General features: G+C 51.9%; 1 protein-coding gene across 4 annotated transcripts in view; it reads left to right on the forward strand.

The window, feature by feature from the left end:
* The first annotated feature begins 3,867 nt into the window (after positions 1-3,867).
* OTOF (otoferlin) overlaps positions 3,868-22,116 on the forward strand; it is a 103,521-nt gene continuing 85,272 nt past the window's right edge. For 2 of the 4 annotated variants that reach the window (XM_063153229.1, XM_063153232.1), the window contains exons 1-4: positions 3,868-4,122; positions 9,407-9,465; positions 13,512-13,600; positions 21,210-21,309. In XM_063153229.1, the coding sequence (XP_063009299.1) occupies positions 4,044-4,122; positions 9,407-9,465; positions 13,512-13,600; positions 21,210-21,309 (327 nt within the window). In that variant the 5' untranslated portion in view covers positions 3,868-4,043. The remainder of the gene's footprint in view (positions 4,123-9,406; positions 9,466-13,511; positions 13,601-21,209; positions 21,310-22,116) is intronic. The other 2 variants (XM_063153230.1, XM_063153231.1) reach the window with 1 other exon arrangement.

A 22,116-nucleotide genomic window follows, 5' to 3' on the forward strand; every position in this document is an offset into this window, starting at 1 on the left:
TTTCCCCCTTTCCTTAATTTTCCCTTTTTTCCTCATTTTTCCCTGCTGTTTCCCAGAATACCTGGGGGGGCCTTTGGGGACCCCAAATTGGGGGCGATTTTTGGGTGAATTATCCTGATTTTGGGGTTTTATTTTGGCATTTGTCCTCATTTTTGGGGGAGTCATCCTGGTGCTTAAAATGATCCCAAAAAAATCTCTGGAATTTGGGAGCCAACAAAGCCAAGAGGGAAAAATTCGGATTTTCTGGAAATGGGAATGTGGGAGAGAGGAAGGGAAAAGGAAGGGAAAGGAACGGGAATGGGGCTGGGAGAGGAAAATCCTTGGGTGGAGATTCCCAAAAAAGCAAAAATTCCATGGACTCACATGTGGGAATGTGGGATTGGGAGAAATTCCCCAAAAAATCCCAGATCCCATGGATCCACAGGTGGGAATGCCCAGGTGTGTCCTAGGATGGGGCAGAATTCCCAAAAAAATCCCAGATCCCATGGATTCACAGGTGGGAATGCCAAGGTGTGGCCTGGAATTCCCAAAACATCCCAGATCCCATGGGTTTACAGCTGGGAATGTCTGGGGATTCCCAAAAAAATCCCAAATCCCATGCATTCACAGGTGGAAATGTGCCCAGGTGTGTCCTGGGATGGGGCAGAATTCCCAAAAAATCCCAAATCCCATGGATTCACAGGTGGGAATGCTCAGGGATTCCCCAAATAAAACCCCCAAATCCTATGGGTTCACAGGTAGGAATGTGGGATTGGGCAGAATTCCCCCAAAAAAGCCCAAAGCCCATGGATTCACAGCTGGGAATGCCCAGGGATTCACATAAAATCCCAAATCCCATGGATTCACACAGCTGGGAATGCCCAGGTGTGTCCTGAGTGGGGCAGAATTCCCCCAAAAATCCCAGATCCCATGGATTCACTGGTGGGAATGTGGGATGGTGCGGAATTCCCAAAAAATCCCAGATCCCATGGATTCACAGCTGGGAATGCCCAGGGATTCCCAAAAAAAATCCCAAATCTTATGGATTCACAGGTGAGAATGTGGGATGAGGCAGAATTCCCCCTCAAAAAATCCCAAGTTCCATGGATTCACAGATGGGAATGCAGGCTGGGGAGGAATTCCTGAAAAATCCCATGGATTTTCAGGTGGGAATGCCCATCCCCGGGATGGGGCGGGATTTCCATAAAAGCTCATGAATATGCAATAAGCTCTAATTACCATAAATTATAATTTCCCTGGGAGTTTCCAAGGAAAGGCAGAGCAGAATTCAGAATTCCCGAGGGATTTTTCTCTTTCCCAGTAAAATTGGCCAGGCACAAGAGCAGATTCCCAGGATTCCCAGATTTCAGGATTCCCAGGATTCCCAGATTTCCCTTTTCCTCTCCCTGAGCCCTTGATGGATTTTCCAGCCCAGTCCCAGGGAATGGGGCCGGATTTATCCTGCCCTGTTTGGGATTTGGATTTGGGATTTTGGGAATCCTGCCCATCTGGGGACACACCTGGGCATTCCCACCTGGGAATCCATGGGATTTGTGGGGTTTTTTTTGGGAATTCTGCCCCGTCCCTCATTCCCACTTGTGAATCCATGGGATTTGGGCTTTTTTGGGAATCCCAGGACACACTTGGGCATTCCCAGCTGTGAATCCCTGGGATTCGGGATTTTTTTGGGAATTCTGCCCCATCCCACATTCCCACCTGTCAATCCATGGGATCTGAGATTTTTTGGGAATTCCTCCCCACCCAGCATTCCCATCTCTGAATCCATGGGATTTGGGCTCTTTTGGGAACCCCGGAACACACCTGGGTATTCCCACTTCTGAATCCATGGGATTTTTTGGGAATTCTGCCCCATCCCACATTCTCACCTCTGAATCCATGGGATTTGGGATTTTTTGGGAATCCCTGGGCATTGCAACCTCTGCATCCATGAGATTTGCGGTTTTTTTTGGGAATTCTGCCCCACCCCAGGATGCACCTGCCCATTCCCACCTGTGAATCCATGGGATCTGGGCTTTTTTGGGAATTCTCCCCACCCAGGACACACCTGGGCATTCCCAGCTGTGAATCCATTGGATTTTTTGGGAATTCCTCCCCATCCCACATTCCCATTTGTGAATCCATGGGATTTGGGCTTTTTTGGGAATCCCAGGACATGCTTGGGCATTCCCAACTGTGAATGCATGGGATTTGGGATATTTTGGGAATCCCTGGGCATTCCCAGCTATGAATCCATGGGATTTGGGATTTTTTGGGAATTCTGCCCAATCCCAGGACACACCTAGGCATTCCATCTCTGAATCCATGGGATTTGGGCTTTTTTGGGCATCCCAGGACACACCTGGACATTCTGAACTGTGAATCCATGGGATTTGGGATTTTTTGGGAATTCTGCCCCATCCCGGGACACACCTGGACATTCCGAACTGTGATTCCATGGGATTTGGGAGTTTTTGGGAATCCCTCCCCGTCCCACCCCAGGACTGTAAATTCCCGGGGGAATTCCCGGCAGGAATCCGGGCAGATCGGAGCCAGCCGGGATCGGGATCTGCTCCCAGGGAACGAGGGACGGGATGAGGGAACGGCCTCCAGCTGTGCCAGGGGAGGTTTCTGGGATATGGGGAACAATTCCTGCCTGGAAAGGCTTTAAATCCCCATTCCTGGGGGGATTTCAAATCCCTGTGGATTTGGGGAGACCTGGATCAGGTGCAGGCTCCGAGGGCTTTTCCAGCCCCAAGAATTCCAGGATTCCCGGAGGTTTCTTTTCCTTGCCCTCCGGTGCTTGACGCTCCTCCCCAGGGGTTCGGCTCCTCCACAACATTCCCGGGATTTTTTTGGGAAGGGCGGGGAGTGCGCATCCCATGGAGCTCTGTCTCAGTTCCCCCATTCCCAAATTCCTGCAGCTGGGAAGGGAAAGGGGGGAAAGGGGAAAAAGGGAAAAGGGGAAGAGGAAAAAGGGGGAAAAATGAGGAAAGGAAATTTCAAGGAAAGGAAATTTCAAGGAAATTTCAAGGAAAGGAAATTTCAAGGAAAGGAAATTTCAAGGAAAGGAAAGGAAAGGAAAGGAAAGGAAAGGAAAGGAAAGGAAAGGAAAGGAAAGGAAAGGAAAGGAAAAAGAGGAGAGGGGAGGGAAGGAAGGGAAGGAGAAGGGAGGGGAAGGAGGAGGAGGAGAAAGGGGAGGAAGGCGGGAGAGAGGGAGGGGCGGCCCCGCTGCTGAATAATTCAGTGCCGGGAGCGGGGGAAGCTCCGCACCGGCACCGAGCCCGCACCGAGCCGAGCTCCGGAGCGCGGCACCGGGAACGGGACCGGGACCGCCACCGGCACCGGCCCAGGGACCGCACCGGGACCAGGACCGAGACCCCGTCAGGCTCCGGGCACGTCACGGGGCTCAACACCGGGCTCCGCACCGAGCACCGGGACCGCATTAAGCCCCGGGAGCACCTCGGGCTCCGCACCGGGCTCCGCACCGGGACCGCATCAGGTTCCAGACGCTGCACCGGACCACACCGAGCGCCTCGGTCCGCACCGGGCTCTGCACCGGGACCGCTCCAGGACCGCATCGGGCATCGGGACCGCCCCGGGACCACCTTGGGCTCCGCTCCGAGCCCGCCCCGGGACGGCATCGAGCACCAGGACCAACCCGGGACCACCTCGGGCTCCGCTCCGAGCCCACCCCGGAACCGCATTTGGCGAGGGACTACTCCGGGACCACCTCGGGCTCTGCACCGAGACCACCCCGGAACCGCATCGGGCGCCGGGACCACCTCGGGCTCCGCTCCAAGCCCACCCCAGGACTGCGTCGGGCACCGGGACCACCTCAGGACCACCTCGGACTCTGCACCGGGACCGCTCCGGGACCAGACCGAGCTCCGCACCGAGCACCGGGACCGCATCAGACACCGGCACCGCACCGAGCGCCCCGAACCGCCCCGGGCTCTGCTCCGAGCCCGCCCCGGGCCCGCCCCGAGCGCCTGGATCCGCACGGGCCCGGCCCCGAGCCCGCCCCGGTGGCCGCGGCTCCTTCCCCAGCCCCGCGCGGTCCCGCCATGGCTCTGGTGCTGCAGCTCCGCTCCGTCTCCGGCCTCCGCGGCAAAGGCGACCGCATCGCCAAGGCGGCGTTCCGGGGTACCGGGAGCGGCAATTGGGGGACAGGGATTTGGGGAGACGGAATTGGGGACGAGGGATGTGGGGGTGAGGGAATTGGGGATGAGGGATCTGGGGGAGAGGGTTTGGGGGATCAGGATTTGGGGAACAGGGATTTGGTGGAGAGGGAATTTGGGATGAGGGATCTGGGGGAGAGGGTTTGGGGAGCGAGAATTGGGATCAGGAATTGGGGGAGAGGGATTGGGGGGTCGGGAATTGGGGAGTGGGAATTGAGGTCAGGGTTTAGGGGAAAGGGACTGGGAGGCAGGAATTGGGGGAGAGGGATTGGGGGATTGGGAATTGGAGAGTGGGAATTGGGATCAGGATTTGGGGGAGAGGGATTTGGGGGATCAGGGATCAGGATTTGGGAATTGAGGGAGAGAGGTTGGGAGGCAAGAATTGGGGATGAAGGATTTGGGGGAGAAGGATTTGGGGGAGAGAGATTGGGGGAGCAGGAATTGGGGGATCGGGATCTGAGGGAGAGGGACTGGGAGACAGGAACTGGGAGGGCAGGGATTGAGCGACACGATTTTGGGGACAGGATTGGTGGGGCAGGATTTGGGAAGCAGGAATTGAGGGACAGGAATTGGGGGAGAGGGATTATGGGAGAGAAATTGGGGTAGAGGGATTTGGGATCGGGATTTTGAGGGCAGGGTTTGGAAGTGCAGGATTTTGGGGAGTGGGAATTGAGGGACAGGAATCGGGGACAGGATTTAGAGGGTGAAGTTTGGAGGTGCACGATTTGTGGGGCAGGATTTGGGGTACAGGAATTGGGGGAGTGGATTGGAGAAGAAGGATTTGGGGAGTGCGATTTGAGGGGCAGGAATTGGAGGACAGGATTTTGGGGGTTGGAATTGGGGAGACAGATATGAGGGAAAGGATATGGAGGATCAGGGTTTGAGGGACAGGATTTTGGGGACAGGATTGGTGGAGCAGGATTTGGGGAGAGGGATTTGAGGGGTGGGGTTTGGGTGAATGGATTGGCCAAGAAGGATTTGAGGAGTGGGATTTGAAGGGCAGGAATTGGGGGACAGGATTTTGAGGAGGTGGGATTTAGGGTGCAGGAATTGGGGAGAAGGATTTGAGGGAAAGGATTTAGAGGATCGGGATTTGAGGAGTGGGATTTGGGGACAGGATTTTGGGGTGGGATTTGGGGACAGGATTTTGGGGGAGCAGGATTTGGGTGTGGAATTTGAGGGACAGGATTTGGCAATCGGGAATTGGGGTCCGGATTTGGGGGTGGAATTTGAGGGACAGAATTTGGGGAATCCCAGCATCCATCCCTGCCTCAGTTTCCCCACGCACGACACCAAACCTGCTCTTTTTGGGATCCCCTCCCCTCGGGTTTATCCGGGGAAAAGGGGGATGGATTCCCAAGGTGAAATTCCCACCGGGATCCGCAGCAGCTCCAAAGATTTCCTTGGGAAGGAGCAAAAATTCCCCCGGGGCTGTGGAAGTTCCGGAGCTGCCGGAGCTTTTCCAAGGCTTGGGAAAGTCTCGGGATGGGATCCCAGCTCTTCCAGAGGCTGGGAATCGATGGAGGGAGAGTGGGATGGGGGTGGGAACAGCGATCCCAACTCAGCAGGAGAATTCCAGGAATTCCATAATTGAGAAAAAAAGCGGGAACAGGGATCCCAGCTCAGCCGAGGAATTCCAGGAATTCCATCAGTGAGAAAAAGGCAGGAACAGCGATCCCAGCTCAGCAGGGGAATTCCAGGAATTCCATCACCAGCCTGGATCAGCTTCCCCTGCTCTTAATGAGCTCGGGATCATTAATCAGGGATAATTAACTGTCAGCTCCCTGTCGTGCTTCCAGCTCCAAGAACATGCCTGGAAAAAAAGTGGAATTCCCAGGAAATCCACTATGGAGCCCTGGGCGATCCCAAATTTCTGGTTCTGGACATTCCTGCTCCCGAATCCAGCCCAAATTCCCAGTGGGACTTTGGGAATTTTGGGATCTGTCCCGGCTTTGGGTCCCGACTGGAAAACAGGGAATGACTTCCCACTGGGAAAGGGGAGCTTGGGATTGTGGGATCTTGGGAAGGGAATCCTGGCTGGGCTGGAATTCCCAGGGAATCCCTGGATCCCTGGCAGTGTCCCAGGAAAGGTTGGAGCACCCTGGGATATTGGGATTGGAACAGGGTCATGGGATTGAAAGTCCCTTTCCACCCAAACCATTCTGGGATTCTGGAATTCCAAGGAAGGAATTTCCGGGATGGTTGGATCAGGGTCCTGAGGGTTTTTCCTGCCCTTTTCCATCCACAAATTCCCGTGAAAAAGGGGATTTAGGGTCACGCCAGGATGCTTCCAGGTGGGAATTCCTTTTCCCAGGCTCATCCAGGTCCTGGCCAGGAAAATCCAGCTGCTAAAAGGGGAAGCAGCTCAGGAAGCAATTCCAGGTGTGGTTGGATCCGGGAAGCGGATCCGGATGGATCCATCCCTTGGATGTGCCTGGAGAGGGATTTGGGCTCATCCAAAGCTCAGCAAACCTCGGATCTGCGAGGAAAACCTTCAGCTCCAAAGTTTCTCACATCTTTCCCAAATTTCTGAGCGGGATTTGGGCTCATTCCCTGCTCCAAAGCTGCACCAAACCTCAGATCCATAGGGATAAAAATTCCCCTCCAAAGCCTCTGGGTGTCTTTCCCAAATTCCTTGTATCCAATGGGAAACTGAGGGACCAGCTGTGTGTGCGCTGGGAATTCACGGGATGATCACTGGGAACCTCCTGGACAGGCAGCTGGAATGTTTTGGGATGTGGGAGAGCTCTGGGGCCGGAATCCAGGATGGAATCTGGGCTGGAATATTCCATGGGATGCAGGAGCCGGCTCGGGATGAGGGGATGGGAAAAATCTTTAAGGATAAATTAGCGGGATAATCCTTTGGGATCTGCTTGCCATGCCGTGGATTCTGGAGCAGAAAAACAGGAGTTTTCCATGATCTTGGAATCATGGAATGATTTGGGATGAAAGGGATCCTAAAGCTCATCCCAATCCACCCCCTCTGAGAGCTCCTCCCTCGTTCAGTTTCCCCGGGAATGCTCTGCTGCCCCCTCGCTCCAGGAAAATTTGGGAATGCTTCCTGGGAAGTGTCCTGGTCCTCTCCAAGCGATTCCTTAAATCCCTGATGGAATTTTGGCCCTTGGATTAAATCCACACTGTCCTGAGCCCCATGGGAATCATTCCTTTGAGAAAATTCCTGCCTGGAAGTGGCAGTGCCCATGGGAATCATTCCCTGGAAAAAATTCCTGCCTGGAAGGAGCAGCCCGGGGCTGTGGGATCCCCATTCCCAGAGGGATCAAAATCCCTGTGGATGTGGCTCTTGGGGACACGGATCAGGGAAAGATGGACTCAGTCTGAGAGGGGTTTTCCAACAAAAATAATTCCATCTTTCCATGGTTCCTTCCTTAATCCAGGCCCTGTCCAGCCCTGGGGTGGGATAGGATGTGTTCCAGGCACACTGACCTGGAATCCCAGGCCTGGAATGTTTCCTGTTGGCGCTCAGTCCCAAAATCCATTGGGAAAAACTTTTCCAGCACCTCCGGAAAAGCTTTGGACCCTTGAGCATGGAATGAGGAGCTCAGGATCCCAGCTCCCAGATGGATATTCCTCATTCCCCAGGTATTCCTGGATGGGATTCCCTTCCCCATCCCAGCCCCATCCGGCAGTGGGATCTGCCGGAGCTCCTGGGTGGGAGAGGAAGGAGAGAAATCCGGGATAAAGCATCCCCGAGGCTGGAGTGGGAAGCGGTGCTGCTCCTCCTCTCCTGGGAATCCCAGGAGCTGCAGCGTTTTCCAAACTGGGGGAAACTGAGGCACAGATGGAATTCTGGATCCATGGGAGCAGCCAGGGAGGGCAAGCGGTGGATCCTGCTCTGGAAGTGGAGGGAAAAGGCAGATTCCATGGCCAAAATCTGCTCCAAAATCCTGGAATAGCAGCGATTCCTCTCCATCCACAGCTTTGGATTTTTGGATTTGGCTCCCACATTCCCAAGGGAATCCCACGGGATTCCCCAGGGATCCTGTGAGGATCCAGAGTGGAGGCTCAGCTTTGCCTTTAGGATTCCCCCAGTTTTCCATCAGGGATTTGGGAATGGGACTGTACCCGGATGGCTCCAAAAGGCTCCCAGATCCATTCGGAAAAATACATGGAAATAAACAGGGATGACTCCAGAATTTTCTGGGAATTCCGAATTTTCATCCTGACTTTGGATGGGTGGATTCTGTGGCCAAAATCCACTCCCAAAACCCTGGAATATCAGGGATTCCTCTCCATCCACAGCTTTGGATTTGAGTCCTACATTCCCAAGGGACTCTGTGAGGATCCAGAGCTTTCAGCTTTGCCTTTAGGATTCTCCCAGTTTTCCATCAGGGATTTGGGAATGGGATCAAATCCTGGCAGCTCCAAAGGTCTCCTGTATCTGTTGCAATTCCATTTTTCCCCCTCCTTGTTCTGCACATGAAAACAAACCAGGGATGACTTGAGGGATTTCTAGGAATTCCAGTTTTTCAGCCTGGCCTTGGATGAATGGATTCCATGGCCAAAATCCGCTCCCAAAATCCTGGAATATCAGAGATTCCTCTCCATCCACAGCTTGCATTTGGCTCCCACATTCCCAAGGGATCCTGTGAGGATCCAGAGTGGGGGTTCGGGTCAGCTTTGCCTTTAGGATTGTCCCGGTTTTCCATCAGGGGTTTGGGAATGGGATCGAATCCTGGGACATCCAAAGGGCTCCCAGATCCATGAACACATGGAAAAAACCAGGGATGACTCCAGAATTTTTGGGAATTCTGGGTTCTTAGCCTGGCTTTGGGGAAAAGGCAGGAAAACGGGGAATTTCCATCACCTGGCCCATTTTTTGGGAAGCTCCAGCAGGATCTGAACTCTGCTCCAGAGTCGCTTTCCCACGGGAATTCCCACTTCATCCCGGCTTAATTGCATTTGTGTCCGGGGCTAATTAGGGAGCCGGGAGTTAATGGATCACAAGGAGCTGCCAGGAGAGGCTTCCTCTTGGGAATGGGGCTGGAAAATGAGGGATATCACTCATGGATACCCCCTGGAGAACCGACGGATAACGATTCCACCTTCAGGAAAAGTCGGGATGCTCCCGGATTGGGAAGGGTTGGAGCAGGGAGATGCCACAGGATTAAGGGGTCTCTCCCAGGATGTGGAATTCCAGTGGGATTTTTCCATCCAGATCCCAAAATTCCAGGGTGTCCCAGAGTCTCCCAGCCCTATATCCACCTCTTTTCCTTCTTTTTCTTTTCCAGGACTTTCCTTCTACACTCGAGTGCTGGAAAACTGCGAGGACGAGGCCAAGTTTGACGAGGTAGGAGAATTTTTCCATCTTTTTTATCCCATAAATCCCACTTGTTTTCCCAGGATTCCCTGTCCAGGTGGATACCCAGGATGCCCAGTCCTGGTGAAATCCCTGTTCCCACATTTTTCTTGGCATCTTCGTTGTCTGCTCCAAGGTTTCTCCTGGCAGGGGCCAAATGGGATTCCTGGCTGGACACAGGTGGGAAAATCCCTGTGGAATTTTCCAGGGTTGAGGGATCAATTAAAAACATAAAAATTTCTGTGTTTTCTGCCATGAATTTCAGGAAAAATTGTTCATCCAAGCTGGGAAAATCCTGCTGGGATTTTGGCTCCATTTTCCTTTGTTTCGGGAGGAAAAAGTTGGGATTCCCCCCCCCCCCCGAAATTCCTTCTTTTTCCTTCAGGCACAGAATTCCCAGAGGAGCTGTGGCTGCCCCTGGATCCCTGGAAGTGTCCAAGGAAAACCCTTGGTGCAACCTGAGACAGGGAAATTTCCCTGCCCATGGAATGGGATGGGATTTAAATTCCTTTCCTGCCGAAACCATCCCGTGAACACTTCCAGGGCTGGAATATCCCAAATTTTGGGGAATTTTTTCCCCCTCCAAGCCCCATCCAACTCCATCTCCCACTAGCCCTCTGGGATTATTTTTCCACCCCATTCAGCACATGCCATTGGAAAACCATATTTGGGAATGGTTGGGATCATGTTTGGATCAGGAGCTGTGCCCAGCCTGGAATTCCAGAACTTTCAGGGAAGCAAATCCCTCCTGGATCAGCCACAGGTTCTGCGATGCCATGGGGGCATTCCTGGATCAAATCCTTCCTGCTGAGGGAATATCCAGGGAATCTCCACCCTCCTGTGGACACAGGGAATTCCTGGGAATATTTGGAGTTCAAACCACTCGGATTATCCATGGCAGATCCCAAATCCTGGAGCAGGACGGGAGTCGGGCTTTGCTTCCCAGGAATAGGGACAGCAAAGGGGAAACGGCCTCAGGCTGTGCCAGGGAATTTGAGGCCGGATTTTGGGAATAATTCCTCATGGAACGGGCAGCCAGGCCTTGGGAGGGGTTCCCAGGGAGGTTTGGAGTCCCCATCCCTGGAGGTTTCCAAGGAATTCTTGGATGTGGCACTCCAGGAATTGTTCTATTCCCACGTCTTGGATTCGATGATCCCAGAGGGTTTTCCCAACATCAATAATCCCTGGATTCTGTGATCTCAGAGCTGAGGAAATCCATGATAATTCCCTTTTATCCTGCCCCTCTTTTCCGTGGTAATTCCTTCTTTTCCTGCCCCTATTTTCCATGTTAATTCCCCTTTTTCCTCTTTTCCATGTTAATTCCCTTTTTTCCTGCCCCCTCTTTTCCTTGTTAATTCCCTCTTTTCCTGCCCCATCTTTTCTGTGTTAATTCCCTCTTTTCCTGCCCCCTCTTTCCATAAATCAGGATCCGCCCCCAGGCAGAATTTGGATTTCAAACCCCAGTGGTTTCCATTTGTTTGGTTCCACTCTGTTTCTTTTCCAATTATTTTCTTTTTCATTCCTTAAAGAATTCTGCAAACCCTCTGCTGCCCTGGATCCTTGAATATTCCAGAGGCTGTGCACAGCTCCCCAGTTAATCAGGAATGTTTGTGTTCCGTGCTGAAATCCCAAAGGATTTCATCTTGGAAAGGCTTTTCCTGCAGATCCCTCACAGCCTGGGAGGGAAGGGAATCTCTGGGAGTGAAGGAGCCCAAATTCCTGGGAGATGAAATTTCCTGGGATAATTTTGAACAGGCCCTGAGGCAGGAGCTGCTCCTGCCAATTCCAGGAAACACAAACCATGGAATTTTGGGCATGAAGAGACCTTAAAACTCATCCCATTCCAGAAACAGAGACACCTTTCCCGATCATTCCAGGAAACACAAACCATGGAATTTTGGGTGGGAAGAGATCATAAAACTCATCCCATTCCAGGGACAGGGACACCTTTCCCAATCATTTCAGGAAACACAAACCATGGAATTTTGGGTGGGAAGAGACTTTAAAACCCATCCCACTCCAGGGACAGGGACACTTTTCCTGATCCCAGGGTATTCCAAGACCTGCTCAGCCTGGCCTTGGACACTTCCAGAAATCCAGGGGCAGCCACGACTTTTCTGGGAATTCTGTGCCAGGGCCTTCCCAGTTTCCCATTGTTTTTTCCCAGCACTTGGAAAACCCCTGGGATCAGCCTGTGGCTCCAGCCACGACTTTTCCAGGGTTATTTTCCCGCTTTTCCTTTGGCAAACGCCATCCCAGAATTTAGTGAATCCCAGATGTCACCCCCCACAATTGCTGCCACTTCCTCTGCCTTTCCTTGGGTTTGGAGTGGATTTCCTGGGATTTGGTGGATCCCAAAGCACATCCAGCACCTTTTGGATGGAGGTTGGACAGGGACAAGGGAATCTGGCTGGGAAAATTCACATTTTTCCCCTCCTCTCTCTGGGAAATCTCCTGGTGCAGAGCCCTGAAAAGTGGGAATAGGGCAACTCCTCAGGCCAGAGAGATTTGGCATTCCTGCAGAATTCCTTCCTGGAAAGGGCTGTCCAGTGGTGGAATTCCCAGAGGGATTTCAATCCACATGGATGTGGGGAGAGGGACCAAGGGTGGCCCCAGCAGCGCTGGGAATTCTTGGATTCAGTTATCCACAAGGATTTTTCCAACTCCTTGATTCCATAACCTTGGGATTTCCGGGTGATTTGATCACCGGATCCAATTCCTGGAGCATCAAAACATTTGGGAAAAAACCAAGGAGAAATTCCATCCCCACATTGGGAGCTCGGGCTAAATCCTGCTGCAGGATCCGTTGGCGCCATTTCCCATTTCCCTTTATATCCCAGTAATTTTCCCTTTGCTTCCTTGACTCTGCAGACCAATTAAATCCGGGAATAAATAGCTCGGGAAGTGCTGAGGAGGCACCGGTTCCTTCCTGGGAATCTGCTGGATGAGCAAATTCTCTTCCCGTGGTTTTCAATCCCGCTCTGCTGCTCCTGGGAGGGATCCTGGATCCCGGATCCACTGCCTCTGGCACGTTCCCAACCCGGGGTGCACCAGGAGTGGCTTGGGAAGGGGGGATCTGGGAGTTGTGGGGGTTTGGAAATCCGTGAATCCAGAGGGTTGGGCTGACACAGGGATTTGCCTTGGGAAGCAAAAAACAAAAAAAAGGAAAGGGATCATATTTTGTGGAATCGTGGAATGGTTTGGGAGGGGAGGGAAATTAGGGATCATCCAGTTCCAACTGTGACACATCCTGCTATCCCAGGGTGCTCCAACCTTTCCTTGGACACTGCCAGGGATTCTCTGGGAATCCCAGCCCAGCCAGGAATCCCTTCCCAAGATCCCACCATCCCCAGCTCCCCTTTCCCACTGGAAGCCATTCCCTGCCTCCTGCCCCTCCAGCCCTTGCCCAAATCCCAGCTCTCCTGGAGCCCCTTTGGGATGGGGAAGCGGCTCCAAGGATTCCCTGGATCCTGCCCTGATCCAGCTGCACATTCCTAGCTCTCCCGGCCTGGGTCCATATTCCCATCCTCATCCAATGTCTGTACTCATATTTTCCACATGTGAATCCATGGAATAGTTGGCCCTGGGCACATCCTTAGTGACATCCTTGTGAAACAATCACTTTTCCTGGGAAAAGTTGCCCTTTTCCTGGGAAAAGAGGCTTTTCTCCATCCCCTCCACTGCTGCTCCCTGGAGCACTCTTGGTTCATCCCTGTCCTCCTTTTCCCAAAAAAATCCTAGATCATCCTAGTCGTTCTTTTTCTGAACTCTCCTGGTTCCTCTCTCCTTTTCCCAACTGATCCTGGCTCTTCCGTCTTCTCCTTTTCCCAAAATCCTCCCAGCTCTTTCCTCTCCTTTTCCAAAACCCTCTTGGCTTATCCATCTCCTCATTTTCCAAAAACCCTCCTGGCTCTTCCCTCTTCTTTTCCCAAAAGCTCCCAGCTCATCCCTCTCCTCCTTTTCCCAGCCAATCTTTGCTTGTCCATCTCTTCCTTTTCCCAAAAGCTCCCAGCTCATCCCTCTCCTCCTTTTCCCAGACTTTCCGCTGGCCAGTGGCGACCAACATCGATGGGAATGAGATCCTGGAGATCCAAGTGTTCAACTACAGCAAAGTCTTCACCAACAGGTGAGTCCCTCCTTCCCACGGCCCACATGGATCTCATCCCGCAGGAAGAGGCAGCTCCACCTCCCTTTGGAGGTGGGAGGTAATTCCCAATTTCCTGGCAATTTCCAGTGCTGGGGGTGAGGAATCCACCCCAGGAATTCTGCGGTGCTCAGCACACAATTTTTCCCAAGTTGTGCTGATTGTTTCCATGAAATTTCCGTGTTTTGAAGAAAATTGGAATTTTTGGGGTGGATTGTCCAGGCAGAAATTGATGCTGGAATGTTGTTTTCCTGGATTTTCCAGTTCCTGCAGGTGTTGGGTTGATTGTGTCCGGGGAAATTGGGGCTGCCCCATCCCTGGAAGTGTCCAAGGAAAGGTTGGATGAGGCTTGGAACCACCTTGGATAGTGGGAAGGATTGAGCTGGGAATAGGATGGGATTTAAGGGCCCTTGTGGACACCTGGATCAGGGAAGGATCCAGGGAATCCTTGGAGCCGCTTCCCCATCCCAAGGGGGCTCCAGGAGAGCTGGGATTTGGGCAAGGGCTGGAGGGGCAGGAGGCAGGGAATGGCTTCCAGTGGGAAAGGGGAGCTTGGGATTGTGGGATCTTGGGAAGGGATTCCTGGCTGGGAGGGCTGGGGGGAGAAGAGAGGAGCTGGTGCTGGGAATGTCCCTCCAGGAACGCTGAGAATATATGGAATAGGAATTCCCATTAAAATGAGGCAGTGCTGGAACTCCAGCAATTCCTCCTTTTCCAGGGATAAATTGGAGGAGAAGGAGAGTGGAGAGGAGGGAGAGAGTTGGGAATGTCCCTTCAGGATTGCTGGGTATATTTGGAATAGGAAATCCCACTAAACTGAGGAAGTGTCGGAATCCCAGCCCCTTTCCTTATCCAGGATTAAGTCGGATGAGGTCATGATATTTTTGGGGACATCCCTTCAGGAATGCAAGGAATAAGCAGGAAAGGAAATTCCATTAAGACAGGGGAGTGCTGGAACTCTGGCCTGTCCTCCAAATCAGTTGGGGGAGAGGAGGGAGAATTTTGGGAACAACCCTCTGGGAATGCTGGTAACAATGCAGGAAAAGAATTCCCGTGGTCTGTAATTCCAGCCTATCCTCCTTGCCCAGAAAAGAGTTGGAAGAGGGAGGAGGGAGAGGATTGGGAACACCTCTCCAGGAAGGCAGAGAATGGAATAGGAATTCCCATAAAACTGAGGCAGAGCTGGAGCTCCAAATCAGCTAGAGGAGGAGGAGGAGAGGAGGAGGGAGAGGCTTGGGAAAGCTGATCCGGGCGCCCCATGAATAATTCACGAGCCGCTGATGAAGGCCATTGATCAAAGGCCTGGAAAAAGGCGGGATACCTGATCCAGGGCCTGATCCAGACCCTCCGGAATGAGCAGGGAGTCACGTCCCCGCGGCTCCCTTTGTTCCCTGTGCCTGTGGCTGTCACCAGCAGACAATTCCCGGGAATGTGATCCCGGTTTGGGCTCATCCAGGTGCCTCTGGATCCTGGTGGGTTCATCCCAGCTCCAGAGGGTCCCCGAGAGCATTCCCAGGGTGCTGAGTATCCAAGGAAAAGGGACGAGGGAGAAGCTCCTAACCCCCCCAGATGGGCAACAGCATCCCAAAAATCCTGCCCCCAGCTCGTGGATTGGGAATTTCCGGGCTGGGAATCTTTCCAGGACACATCCAAAGCATCCAGGAGCCACATCCTGCCTGTGGGTCATTCCCAGGTGGAAATTCCCACTGGAAAATCTCCACAAGGGGGAAGGATGAAAAACTGGGGGGCCTCCACATCCTGAATAAGACCCATGAGATTCCTGTGGCACAGAATAATCCATCAAAACCCCTCCTGGAAAATCCTGGTGTGAGGAGGGATGGCCTGGTGGGAATACTGGGATCCTGCTGGAATTCAGGTGTTTTCCGTGGTCTTCTGTTCTCCTGGGAGACCTTCAGAACCACTCCAGGATGGGAGAAAATCCCCGGGATGTTCTCCCATGGTTCCATGCCCTGGGAGAGGCTGGATGGAAGAAATTTGAAATCTCAAATTTTTTGGGATTTGAGCAGAAAAAGCCACCACAGGACACTCCTGAGGGATGTGGGAATGGGAATCACAGCCAGGCAAGGGGAATATCCAGTGAAAAAAGCAGAGACACAACCAGGGATGGATCCAAGAGGCAGCCGTGATCCAGTGGCTACGGAGCCTGTGGTCCCATTCCCAAACTTTTGGGACTTTTGGGATTTTTGGGACTTTTGAGCCTTTCCGAGCAGGTTTTCCTTGTGCAGAATGCAGGGATAACACCAGGCAGAGATCCCAATCCTTAAGGAATGTGCACAAAACCCAGGAGCTTTAGCTTTCTCTCTGGGGGGTTCTGTCCCCTCCTTGTCCCTGTTTTCTTTTGGAGCCAAAGGCCCGAAGCCACATTCCAAACCCGGAGCAGAGATCATTTTCCTATGGAAAACCCATCCCACAGAGAAAAGGCGGGAGCTGCTCCGTTACCTGATAGGGACACAAAGATCCGGATTCCGAAGGGTTAAATCCATCCCTGGAGTGTCCGGGATGGAAACAGAGCTTGGCCCCGTCCTTTGTTCTTCTCCAGCCATGGAGATCCTGGCACAGCGCGAGTCCTTTGTGTCTCCGGAGGGATCCTTGTTTCATCTGTGGAAAATTATCTGGGAAAATAATCTGTGGAAAATTATCTGGAAAATCATCCGTGGAAAATTAACTGGAAAAATAATCAGTGGAAAAATTTCCAGAAAATCATCTGCAGAAAATTATCCACAAAAATAATCTGTGGAAAATTACCCAGAAAATAATATGTGGAAAATTTTCCAGAAAAATCATCTGCAGAAAATTATCCACAAAAATAGTCAGTGGGAAATAATCCATAAAAATAATCAGTGGAAAATAAACCTGGAAAATCATCAGCGAAAATTTATCTGGAAAAATAATACTTGGAAAATTTTCCAGAAAAATAATCCACAGAAAATTATCCAGAAAAATAATCAGTAGGAAATTATCTGAAAAAAATAATCCATGGAAAATTATCCAGAAAAATAATCAGTGGGAAATTATCTGAAAAAAAATCATCCATGGAAAATTATCCAGGAAATTAATCTGAGGATTATCTGGAAAAATAATATGTGGAAAATTATCCAGAAAAATCATCAATGGAAAATTGTCTGGAAAATCATCTGCAGAAAATTATCTGGAAAAAGAATCAGTGGAAAATTATCTGGAAAAAAATAATCCACATAAAATTATCCGGAAAAATCATCCGTGGAAAATTATCCATAAAAATTGTCCATGGAAAATTTCCCAGAAAATCATGCATGGAAAATTGTCCAGAAAATCATCCAGGGAAAATTATTTTCTGCTGGAGCAGGAGAATGGAAAAAATTAACTCTGGAGCTGGAGGGTTCCCTGTTATCCAACTGCTCTCTCCACACGGAGCAGTTACGTGGGATTTTGGGATGGAATTCCTGGCTGTGAAGGGCTGGGATGGAATTCCCAGAGAAGCTGTCCCATCCCTGGAAGTGCCCAGAAAATGTTGGATGAGGCTTGGAGCAATCTGGGATTGTAGCAGGTCGGGGTTGGAGTGGGATCAGCTTTCAGGTCCTGCCCACCCAAAGCAATTCCGGGATTCCAGGGTGGAATTCTCGGTGCCCAATCCCTGCCTGCAGCCCCTTGGGTGTGACCCCTTCAGCTCCAACCGTGTTGGATTTTGTGGAATTTTTCATTTCTGGATCCAAACTTGGAGCAACACTGACCCAAACATGGAGCAGAAGCCTGAGCACACCCAAACTGAAAATCTCATCCCGAATTAAATTTCCTGTCAGGATATTTTCATACCCAGGTCTGACTTCACTCATTATTCACTTGCCTTCCAAAGAAAAATAATTTCTGTTTATTGGGAATTTCTGCAAGAGTTTCCCAAAGAAAAAGGGGGAACAAACTTTACTCACCTTCCGAAGAAAAACTAATTTCTATTTATTGGGAATTTCTGCAAGAGATTCCTGAAGGAAAAGGGGGGGAAAATCTTGGCTTGGAGCAACTTTTAGTGCCAGCAGGCTGCCGAGGTGGAGCAGCTGGAGTGTCCCACATTTCTCCAGGTATTCCAGGGAAAAATGAACCTGGAGTAATTACAGGCTCCTGCAAAGTAGTGGGAAGGGGATAATTAGGAGGGAATTGATTTTAGAAGCTCTAATTCCATGGTCTGAGACAATTCCAGATGAAGCTGCAATTTGGCTGGAGAGGGGAAAAAAGGCTCCAGAGAAAGCTCCAGGTGAGAGCTGCAAGAGGAAGGAGCTGGAATTAATCAGGATTGCAGGTGTTGGATTGATTGTGATTAATCAGGATTTTTGGAAATCTGTAGAAAAGCTGCAGGTTCCAAATTGGAATGGGCACCTTCCACCATCCCAGGGTGCTCCACACCCCATCCAACCTGGGCTTGGGCAATTCCATGAGGGTTCAGCAGGACAATTCCCTGGAAAAGGGGACAAAAGGTGTGGAATTCCTCTGCTTTGCTTATCCCACCTTTCCAGGGGTTTCTGGAAGTGGGGAACAAACTGGGATGGAGGTCCCAGGACTTGGCTCTTGTCAGTTCCAGGGGATGGATGGATGGATGGATGGATGGATGGATGGATGGATGGATGGATGGATGGATGGATGGATGGATGGATGGATGGATGGATGGAGGGGTGGATCCATGGATGGATGGAGGGGTGGATCCATGGAGGGATGGATCCATGGATGGATGGATAGATGAATGGATCCATGGATGAATAGATGGATCCATGGATGGATGGATGGATGGATGGATGGATGGATGGATGATGGGATGGATCCATGGATGGATGGTGGAATGGATTCATGGATGGAGAGAGGATGCATGGATGGATCCATGGATGCATAGATGGATTCGTGGATCCATAAATGGATGGAGGGATGGATCCATGGATTCATGGATGGAGATGTCATTCCCAAAAAAGAGCCTCTCCCTGGCTTCAGGAACACTCCTTGCCCATGGATCAAGCAGCATCCAAAGGCTGAGGGAGCAGAGGCAGAAAAATGGGATTTTCTGGGCTGGAGGATGCCCTGGCACAGACACCTGGAATTCTGGCCCTTGGAAAACTTCAGTGCTGGCAAAGCCTGACCGGATTAATGGGATTCACCATCCTCACAGTGTCCCTGGTGTCGCCCCAGGGATACAGGAGAGGCATCCCTGGGAGTTGGGATGCACCATGAGGGCAAATCCTGGTGTGTCCCGGGGTTCGGAGCATCCCGGACTCCCTGATCCTGGGATTTGAGCGAGCTCCAGATGCTGAACCAGCCTGGCTGGAGTTGGAAACCGGAGCTGCTCCTCAGGGCTGATGAAATTACGGATGACCCAGAAAATTTCCCTTTTTCCATCAGCACAAACGGTGAGGAAGGGAGGGAGCAGGGCCCTGATGAATTATGGAACACTCGGAATTGAACGGCGGCTCAGACAGGTCCTGAATTTTTAATTCCGTCTTGCTCGGATCCTGCCGGGGGAAGTGTCTTGGGAAGGATCCCAGGAAGGACAGGAGCGTCTCTGAGGAACCTGTGCCACCTCCACAGCCAGGAATTCCTTCCCAAGGTCCCTGCTGTCCCTCTCTCTGCTGCAGGGCTTGGAATAGCTCTGGCTTTGTCAGGGATTCATGGAATGCTTTGGGTGGGAAAGGAACTTAAGGATTGTCTCATTCCAGCTTTGACACCTTCCACTGTCCCAGGGTGCTCCAAGCTCTGTCCAACTTGGCCTTGGACACTGCCAGGGATGCAGGGACTCTCTGGGAATTCCAGCCCAGCCAGGAATTCCTTCCCAAGGTCCCACCTGTCCCCTTCCCTCTGCTACAGGGCTTGGAATGGCTCTGAATTACCTGGTTTTGTCAGGGATTCATGGGATGGAAGGGACCTTAAGGATTGTCCCGTTTCAACCCTGACATCTTCCGCTATCCCAGGGTGCTCCAAGCCTGTTCCAACCTGTCCTTGGACACTGCCAGGGATCCAGGGATTCTCTGGGAATTCCAGCCCAGCCAGAAATTCCTTCCCAAGATCCCACAATCCCAAGCTCCCTTTTCCCACTGGGAGCCATTCCCTGTGTCTGTCCTTCCATGCCTTGTCCCCAGTCCCTCTCCAGCTCTCCTGGATCCCCTTGAGGCCCTGCAAGGGGCTCTGAGCTCTCCCTGGATCCTTCCTTTCTCCAGCTGGTCATTCCCAGCTCTTCCCAGTCCCTGGAGCAGCTCCAGGGCCTCCTCTGGACTCGTACCAGCAGCTCCAGATCCCAATGTTGGATCCTGGATCTGGAGCAGCTCTGCAGGGGAAATATCCCAGGAGGAATTTTCCTTTTCCTTCCTCAGCCCTCTCCAGGCATTGAGCACCTGGGAGCCAAAAGCCCCTGGATCCACCTGGATCCAAGAGGAGCAGGGAATGTTCTGGATTCCAAACAGGTTAAAAAAACAGAGAGAGCTGCAGGAATCTGGGCCCTGAAGGCTCCATTCCTGAGGAAAAGCTGGAATTGGCCTGGATGATACTTGTGGGAGCCTTCCATCTCAGGATATTCCACGAAATAAACCCAAGGAATGCTTTCAAAAACAAAAGTGCTGCTGCTCTAGCAGAAAGGGAATAATGTTGTTTTCGAAACCCTGAAATCCAGGTGGATGCAGCAGCTTTTTCCTCATCTTGGAGAAGAAGAAGGACGTTTCCATGGGATGCATTATTTCTTCTGGGCTGGGAATTCAGGAGCAAACAAAGGAAAGATTTTCCTGTTCCATATCCTGCGGGGCACCTTGGAGACAGAGCTCTGCAGGGATGGATCCATGCTTGGAATGTGGAAAATGAGGGATGGAGGTGGAAATCCTGCAGGGACCTGGAGGGGCTGGAGTGTGTCCAGGGAAGGGAACGGAGCTGGGAAGGGAATGGAGCCCCAGGAGGGGCTGAGGGAGCTGGGAAGGGAATGGAGCCCCAGGAGGGGCTGAGGGAGCTGGGAAGGGGCTCAGCCTGGAGAAAAGGAGGCTCAGGGGGTACCCTGTGGCTCTGCACAACTCCCCGGGAGGAGCCAGAAAGGACTGGGATCTGTTCCCTGGGAACAGGGACAGGATGAGAAGGCATGGCCATGGGGAGGTTCAGGTTGGATTTTGGGAACAATCCCTTCATGTCATTGGAGCTTGGAGCCACCTGGGATGGTGGAAGGAATTGGGATGAGCTCCAAGGTCCATTCCCACCCAACGCATTCCATGATTCCATGACTTGGTGCAGACGGATGAGGAGCAATCCGCAAGCTCCTTGTTTGAATCACCAGCATGGAAATGTAGGGATATCACACAATTAAAGGTGTCCACTGTGGAGATTCCATATGGAAAAGTCTTTGGGATCCCTCAGTGGTATCCCAGGAATTTAAGAGTGATGGTTCCCAAATCTCCTTCTTTCCTATTCCCTTGGAATGGTTCCTCTCTCAGCTTCTCCTTTTTTCCATCACCTCCACTGAGCCTCAATCTGGGATCTCACCTCTCCCTCTTCCTAAGGAAAACAGGAAGCAAATCCCTTTTCCTGCGAAAACCCGGTGCTGGTGGGTGAGAACTCCCGGGATTTCCTGTCCTTTGCTCCGCAGGCTCATCGGGACGTTCCGGATGGTCCTGCAGAAGGTGGTGGCGGAAGGGCAGCTGGAGGTGACGGACACGCTCATCGATGACAACAATTCCTCCATCCAGGTGGGTCACCGAGGCCAGCATTCCCATCATTCCCGGATCCGTGTGTCCGTGTCTCTGCTGAACCTGTGGGATCAGGGATATCGGTGTTCTGTACCTTGATCCCATTACTCCTGCTCTGAAGGGATGAGGTGGTCGGGAATGTCCGGAGGGTGCACAGGGAAACTCGGATTGGAAAAGCGTGGGAAGTTTGGGATGGGGGAAAAACAGGGATGGACCTGGTTTGATCCGAGCATGGACAGGGAGAAACAGAGCTCAGGATGGAATCACTGAATTCCAGATGGGTTTGGATGGGAAGGGACTTTAAATCCCATCCCATTCCAACCCCAACACCTCCCACCGTCCCAGGGTGATCAAACCTGGCCTTGGACATTGCCAGGGATCCAGGGATTCTCTGGGAATTCCAGCCCAGCCTGGAATCCCTTCCCAAGATCCCACCATCCCAAGCTCCCCTTTCCCACTGGAAGCCATTCCCTGCCTCCTGCCCCTCCAGCCCTTGCCCAAATCCCAGCTCTCCTGGAGCCCCTTTGGGATGGGGAAGCGGCTCCAAGGATTCCCTGGATCCTTCCCTGATCCAGCTGCACAATCCCAGTCTGGGATTGGATCCTTTCCCATCACAACTCCTCTCTGAGAAAGAATTTTGGGAACAAGGGGGTTCACTCGGAATCTCAGGACTCCAGGAAGGGTGTCCCTTCCTCCTTCCTCCATTTCCCATCCCAAATTCCATAAAAATCCCTCAGGATGGATTCTGAGTGTCATTTATCAAGGAATCATGGAATGTTTTGGGTTGAAAGGGACCTTAAAGCTCAT

Source organism: Melospiza melodia, chromosome 3 (assembly GCF_035770615.1).
Source record: "Melospiza melodia melodia isolate bMelMel2 chromosome 3, bMelMel2.pri, whole genome shotgun sequence".
NCBI classification, from domain to species: domain Eukaryota; kingdom Metazoa; phylum Chordata; class Aves; order Passeriformes; family Passerellidae; genus Melospiza; species Melospiza melodia.